Genomic DNA, 7,885 nt, shown 5'->3' on the forward strand with positions numbered 1-7,885 from the left:
TACTCAGTAAACAAAACTACTTCCTAAAAACGTTTGAAACAGGGTGAATTCAGGTAAAGTGGGCCACTTTTTGTTGAGCTTTTAATCCTTTTGTTAACTTTAAGGTCCAGTTATTATATATTTATTTGAATTCAGTCCATAGTTATTTGCAAGGTAGGCTATATAACAATAAACACATTGAGATAATGCACTCCAGACAAATGTATGTTCAGTGGGCCATCCCTGATTTATATATATATATATATATAAAAAAGATCTTTAGAAAACATATAAAACACATGGTTTAGTAATAAAATTATCAGACTGACAAACATATTCAACAACATAACAACCCCAATAACATATTGCTAAGGATATGAGTGAAATTCATCAGTTCACTCAATGCATAAAATTCAAAACAGCTTTGAAATGACATTTGACGAAAACCTGGATATCAGTGTATTCAGATATCAGAATATTGATGAAAATGAACTCTACAACATATTAAAAATCTGTGACATGCAACGACAAATAGGCTAACAAAACAAATGATGAATGAACATTTAAAATGTAATCATGGTGTAAAACTTGAAATTAACTTTGTGTCCATATTTTAAAGCTTTATACTCGGCATCTAAATTGTGCTCCTCTTATCCTTTCTTCATTCCACAGATGCTTGCCTTTCTTTCTGCTCACTCTTTCATTTCTTCCATCTCTGACTTGAATTTCCTGACTGCACTGTTTTCTAAATAAGTACATTATAAAATAACTTGTGAATTTCTGTTTATTTAATACATTTGAGTATTTTTGAAAGTTAGGTCACCCACTTTACCTGAATCCCACTGGCCCACTTTATCTAACACATTCAGCCAAAGTGGGCCAGCTATAATTAAACACCTTACAAGAAACATAATATATATATTCTTTGTATTCTATTCTCTGTTTACTGTAGTAACAAGCACAACTCTGCACAGGAGAGGAAATGTCGTAATCATATTTGTTTACATTTTGTGAACAACCAGTTAGAAATGAAAATCTTTATCTGAATTAATCAAACATGCTTAGGCCTATAGCATACTTATTATACAAACATTAAGGAACATTCTGTTTGATTATTTTGCAAACATTGTGGGAACGTTACTTTTGAATGTTCTTTAAACATTCTGAAACAAGTAATATTTATTAAATGTTACACAAACATCCAATTAAAATGTTCCATTAACCATGTATAAATAATGTTTTTGTGCTAACTTTTTGAGAACATTATTAAAAGCCAGATAACTTTATTAACTTCATAATATATTAACGTTACTTGAATAATGTTTTATAACTTTGAGAGAACCTTGCCACGAACGTTAGCCAAAGTTCATGAGAACATTCACTGTTAGCTTGGTATTTGTTTGCATACGAACGTTTTCAGGCAATTCCTCAAAAAGTCTGCACTGCAATTCATTAAAAATTACTTGAGTAACAATAAAATGAAAATGACAAAATATACCCCTCTATAAGTGTATTCACAGCTAGCAAATGAGAGGTGTAAAATAATGTGATTGTGTATTTAAAAATTGTTAATTGTGTTCTACCAGGTTTAAGAATACCACACTGTTCTCTGCATTTGCCCTCAGACAATAGGAATAGAGACAAATGACAGCCTAATCCCTCACGGTCTTCCTCCGCACTTTCATGACATAACGCCACTTAAACACCCTGTCCGAAATGGCACACTTCGGCCCTGTCCCAAATGGCACCCTAAACCCTCGCGTCTTCCTACGAGTCTGCACTTTCGTGACGTAACGCCGCTTTGACTGTTGGGAGGAAGTCTTCTGCGGAGCTCGCATCATTGACGGTTCGGCAAAAGTGCGCATTGGCATATCGACTGCAATGGGGGGCGCTCGTGAGCACCCTTCTGAAACCTAAAATGAAAAAAGGGACTCACTACGTCTCATGGACTTAACGGACATTGACGCGGCAGCCATTGTAAGTCAACAAGACCGAAAGTGCACATGAAGTGTGCCATTTGGGACAGGGCCTTTATGCACTTTTAGTCTTGTGGACTTACAATGGAGCCGCGTGGAGCACTTTTATCATGGATGGATGCACTTTGATGGACTTCAAAACAGAAACAACCATTCACTGCCATTATTAAGCTTGGAAGAGTCAGGACATTTTTTTATAACTCCAATTGTATTCGTCTGAAAGAAGAATGTCATATACACCTAGGAAGGCTTGAGGGTGAGTGAACCATGGGGTAATTTTCATTTTTGAGTGAACTAACCCGTTAAATGTCTCATGCTGGCTCCATAGCTATTCTTAGCTGTGCTCCGTTACGGCCCCTATTACAGAAAAGATCCATCAGCAGAAGTGCCACATAAGACACCAGCAGATAAACAAAACACATGACGCGGTGGGAAATAAAGTGTCACATCTAACTCTTACAAGTTCCAAGTTCTTTAAGTTTAGGCTCTCAAATAGGATGTAACTGACAGTTGCTGCTGGATATGAAATTCTCTGTCTGGTTAAAAAGTGTCAAGCATATGATAAGTTTCTTATTCTAAAAGACAATCCCACGTTTCATACTGTGCGCAGATGGCAAACATGTTTTTGTCAATGTTCTGTAAAATGGTTATTCTTAGATGAAATAAATAATCTGAAAGCATATCCCAAAAAAAGTTTTCTGGGTTTGCTTACAAACTTTTAGGAACACAAGTAGTGCATCTCGATGCTGCTTTTCTATTATGAACAATCATAGTAGTTCACACAAAAAAAGAAATATTTTGGCCATCTTCCAATCCTGCACTGGGGCATTAATAATCAATATGGTTGCATTGTTTGCCAATTTTTTTTACACGGTTGTTGTTGATTTTGTTGTCAGATTCAGTGGAAGCTTGTTCCAACCACCGAATAAAGAAAAAGAGGCAATTGCGACTTTTTTTCCTCAAAATTATTTTATCTCCAAAACTTTTTTTTCGCCGCAATTGAAAGTTTATATCTCAGAATTCTGACTTTTTTTCTTGCAATTCCAAGTTTATTTCACAATTCTGAGAAAGAAATGTCAGAACTCACAATTGTGAGTTATAAAGTCTAAATTGTGAGATATAGGCTAATTTGCAATTAGGAGAAAAAAAGAGTCCGAACTCTGAGATAAAAAGTCACTATTTTTTATTCCGTGGCAGGAACAAGCTTCCATAACTTATTCTCTTTTAATGTCAGGATGTTTTTCCTTTACTTAAAATGATTGTTGATTGTGACTCATATGTCATGAAGTCCATGCATGTGTAAGGTATTAAATAGTTAGTTCACCCAGAAATGTTGTTCTAACCTCATGTTGTTCCAAACCTATATGAGTTTCTGTTGAACACAAAATAAGATATTTTAAAGAATGTTGGTAACTAAACAGTTGACGGTAGCCATTGACTTCCATAATAGGGAAAAACAATACCATGGAAGTCAATGGCTACCGTCAACTGTCTGGTTACCAACATTCTTTAAAATATTTTCTTTTGTGTTCAACAGAAGAAAGAAACTCATACAGGTTTAGAATTAATGATGACAACATTTTCATTTTTGGGTGAACTATCCCTTTAAGGTTTTTTTGTCTCATGAACGTTGATGTGATGTTGTCAGAAAGTTAAGACAAACACTTTAAACTTTGACACATTTCTCATAGAAAACATTAAATGAAGCACATGGCTGTAATGCTCACTTGCTTGAGTGTTCACAAAATAACAAGCGACTGTTAAAAGTGTTCTATGATGTTCACGCTTTGTCGACTAAACTGTGAGCATTGCATCTCCCATGGTTGGTCTCGAATAGAGGCCATCTCAGCTGTTATTTATGGAGACGTCTATGTGCACTTGCTGCTCCTTTCTCAAGTCAACTTATGTGTAGCCCATGGAGAGAAACTAAGATCTGAACACACAGGGGGCAAATTCTCATAAATGTCAATTTCACAGTTTACGCTCTAATAATGTTTCAGCCTCTGGAGCATAGCAACGTCTTTCATGTGTTTTAACCAGCTGATGTCACCAGTCTTATTTAATTCAGTGGAATGTTGCATTGGTAAATGTTGAGCTTTCAGTGAAAAATCAGTGAGGCGCACTATAATTATGTCCTAGGGCCACCTAAACATACGCTACGCTGACTGGCATCATGCCGGAAAACTGCAAAGGGGTCGTCATGGGGCTTGTGAAGTCAGTCCGGTTCAGAAAAATACATGACTTGTGACAGTCATAATGTAGGCCTATGTATGATATACAAAACAAGAGCGTTTTTCACAAATCCCAGGTCGAGGCTTTTGTTACATAAATGTATACAAGTTATACACTGTAAAACATGATATTGAAGTTAATCATAACAATATACATTTCTTTTTACATTACTTTATCTCATCAAAATAAGTTAAGCATTTAAGTTTTTTTTTTAAGTTATACAAGATTCAACAAAAATTACTTGTACAGCCAAGTTGATTGTCCTTTTTCTTGGTAAATGAAGCTTTCCAGTGCAGACATATAAATACAACAACAAGACATAAAATTAAAGAAAAAAATATATGAAAAAGTAGTTAGGATAAGTCCGAATAGGCATATTTACAGATATGAACATTTGACATACCGGTATATGAACAGTATTATGGATAATGGAAGTGAAATAATATGATGTAAAGCAGTGTTTTGTATGTTAGCCTATACTTTTTGGTACCTTTTTGGTACATTTTTGCTCTACCAATATTTTTGTTTCATAATAGTTTTTCTGTTTAAATATAGGCTACCTGAAAAATTTGTAATAAACAGGTTCCATTGTGACAAATTATTCAATATTAGGTGACAACATGCCCCGCTATTGGTTAATATGGGTTAAATGAACTTGGGCAATAACATTATAAACAACTTTTTAAAGCCAAGACTTTAAAGTCCCCCTATGGTGAAAATCAAGCTTTTAATGTAGTTTATATGTCTATGTGGTGTTTTTAAAATGCTTTAAGACAAACCATGTGCAAATTCATAAGTCAACACCATTGCTGAGTATTTTATCCTTACAACAGTGAACCAAAGACAGTCTCAAATCGCTGGTGTTTCTGACGTCACAAATTACCTTGTAACCAATCAGGTTAAGTATGATCGTCAATGAGTGGATCTCTGAGCTGGTGTGAGTGAGTGAGTGGAGGCGGGGATAATTTGCATATTAATAGAATCGCGTATACTAAATGAGGCAAGGGTGTAGTTACATTCAAGCTATTTTAAAGCATGAAGAAATTTGTTTTCAAGGAAAAAACTTTCAAATATGTCATTTGGTGAGATATAGGATATAACTTTAAGATATAGACCTTGTGAATTTACCCCTGTGATATATAGGCCTAGTCTCCTCTATACGTAGGCCTATTTACAAATAAATGTATTGATTGTTATAGGTGTAAATTTATGAAAATCAGATTTACACTTGTATTCATGATGTGCAACTAAGTTTACAGATGTCAAAGTGTATTGTGACATTGTATTAGGCAATGTCTTGAAAAAGATTAATTTCAGCGGATTGTTTTTTAGAATGTTTTTTCAAGAACGTTTTAATGATGTTCATTTCTTGGATAATTAATTTAGGACACAGCATGCAATCTGTATAGGCTGCGTCGTGAATCTCACAAGGAGAACAGCATGAAAGTGTTTGATCAGGCTTCATTCCCCCCCACCCCCCGACACTATAACCTCCCTCTCTTCTCTCCTCCTCTCCTCCTCTCCTCGTCTGTGCCGCTTGTAGAGGCTCGCGCAGCATTGAGGAGACCTGAGCGCGGCGCGCGGGTAGAACAGGACGAGCTTCCCTTAATTAACGGAGCGCGAGCCCTGCAGGAATGCCAGCGAGACGCTGCTTGGAGAAGGTAGGCGATGCCTTTATTTTCTGTGAGTTTACGGTGACACCAAATACGGAATAACCGATGAGGCACAAGACAGGCAACATCTTTTCCCCAAAGATTGTCATCCTCCTGACTACTTTTTCTGCGACTGAAAACCAGGAAACGCTTCACTATTCTGTTCAATGCTGATGTTCACGCGCCGTTTAAAGCTCCTCAGATTAAATATCACAAGTATTATTAACAGGATAAAGCGCACTTTTAGGAACATTTCTGGCGTGAAAAGGATTAATGAACTTAAATACTTATTAGAAAAATCAAATGTAAGTATTCTATGAGTCTACTTAAATTGTGAATATTGATGTTAACTGTAGCCTACCGTGTAAGAGAGACCGAAAAGTCTTACAACACATTTTATTTGTAACTATTTTTCCCCCCTCAAACTTTAAAATAATATTGTAATATACATTATTTACCTGCTTTAAATCAAAGTAGTGACTTATTTTGTAAGCCGCATTAACTGTGCCTAAATGTCAAGTGAGTCGGGTAATTTGTAACAGTAGCTATAGGTTGGATGGACTGCAACATCTTTTGACGTGGACGTTTTAAATGTTGTGCATAAATATATTATAGTAATGCTTAAAACATATCATACAGCGTTTGTTAGTTACTTTCACAATTGTAAATATAGCCTGTATAACACTGTCTTATCTTTGTGGATCCAGCACTGAAACGTGTTGCAACCCTCCCCCATATCTCTCTCTCTCTCTCTCTCTCTCTCTCTCTCTCTCTCTCTCTCTCCCTCTCTCTCTGTATATGTAAATGTATACCATTTAGCATTTAGATGGAAAGCTTGTATAGATGTTATATATTAAGGTAAACAATATAACCTGCTGTTTCCATTTATACCAGTTTTGTCATTTATCACTTTTAAAATGATCCCAAATTAGATTATAAGCCAGATGTGAAATTATTCTTTTTCCCCTCATAATATTTGTCTTAGTATTTTGTGCTTTATCTAAAACTGAAAGGTTTTTATTGCCTGTTATAAATTGTTGTTTTTGTCCTCATACTGCAGCATCTGCCTGCTATGAGATGAACATACGAATAGAAGTTCAAATGGCTGATCTTAAAGTCCTCTTTTGTGGTCAAGACGCTGTCCAGACCGATCACCTTGACTGGTCCCTAAAACACCAGCAAAGTCATCACTCAGTGTGTGTAGATGAAAGAGCCCTTTACAATGAAGAGTGCTGCCAGGCGTATCTGGAGGAGAATGTTAATGAGGCAAACAGGCTTTCAGAACCATGGACAGCGACTCTGCCAATTGGACGACTCTGCAAACTCAATGAATGGGGATTCGACGAAGAAGTTGAGGTGTGTTACGATGAGCAGTATGAAACAGCTTTTCCAGGTGTGGCTGACATTACTGATCATAAAGACGGTCAGTTGTTAGAGGAGGAGACCATCTATGACAACTTCAGTTGGAATTCATCCAAAGAGCTCCAAGATGGCGCCCCGGAATGCTCCCTTCTTTCAGTTGACGATTTCATGGTGGATTCATCGGAAAAGTCAGTGGATTATGGATTTATAGGTGCTGTTACCTTTTTAGTTACTGGGATCTCCTTGGTTGTCATCTCCTACACGGTCCCGCGTGATGTCAAAGTGAATCCCGACACCGTTTCCGCCCGGGAGATGGAGCGCTTGCAGAGAGAGAACGCCCGAGTGGGCGCTCACCTGGACAGGTGTGTGATTGCAGGGCTGTGCCTCCTCACACTCGGAGGTGTGGTACTGTCAACCCTGTTGATGATCTCCATGTATAAAGGGGAGATGATCAGGAGACAAGCGTTTGCCTACTCTAAGCACCAAGCCAGACCGTACGGCTCTATAAATTTCAGAAGTGGCGCGAGCCCGACCGGTGCTCCTTCGCTTTTGTCTCTCGATGAAGATGAAGGTCCTGTTGAAGTGTTGAATTGAAGCCAAAAAACATATCTTGTCAGTTCTTCAAATGATCATAACAGCTTTGTGATACTGTGATCTAAGAGGACACATTATAAATACACAGTT

The 7,885-nt window shown here is 37.0% G+C and overlaps 1 protein-coding gene across 1 annotated transcript; it reads left to right on the top strand.

The window, feature by feature from the left end:
• The first annotated feature begins 5,725 nt into the window (after positions 1-5,725).
• LOC130085105 (transmembrane protein 74) lies at positions 5,726-7,885 on the top strand. Its single transcript, XM_056250682.1, has 2 exons — positions 5,726-5,848; positions 6,900-7,885. Exon 2 carries the CDS (start codon positions 6,917-6,919, stop codon positions 7,793-7,795), a length of 879 nt encoding a protein of 292 aa, XP_056106657.1. The 5' UTR covers positions 5,726-5,848; positions 6,900-6,916; the 3' UTR covers positions 7,796-7,885.

The sequence above is a fragment of the Rhinichthys klamathensis genome, unplaced genomic scaffold (assembly GCF_029890125.1).
Source record: "Rhinichthys klamathensis goyatoka isolate OS25496 unplaced genomic scaffold, OSU_Roscu_1.1 h1tg000073l_1, whole genome shotgun sequence".
Taxonomy (NCBI): Eukaryota; Metazoa; Chordata; class Actinopteri; order Cypriniformes; family Leuciscidae; genus Rhinichthys; species Rhinichthys klamathensis.

Excerpts from the sequence above, each read along its gene's own strand:
- LOC130085105 (XM_056250682.1), top strand. The coding sequence starts at position 6,917 with ATGAACATACGAATAGAAGTTCAAATGGCTGATCTTAAAGTCCTCTTT.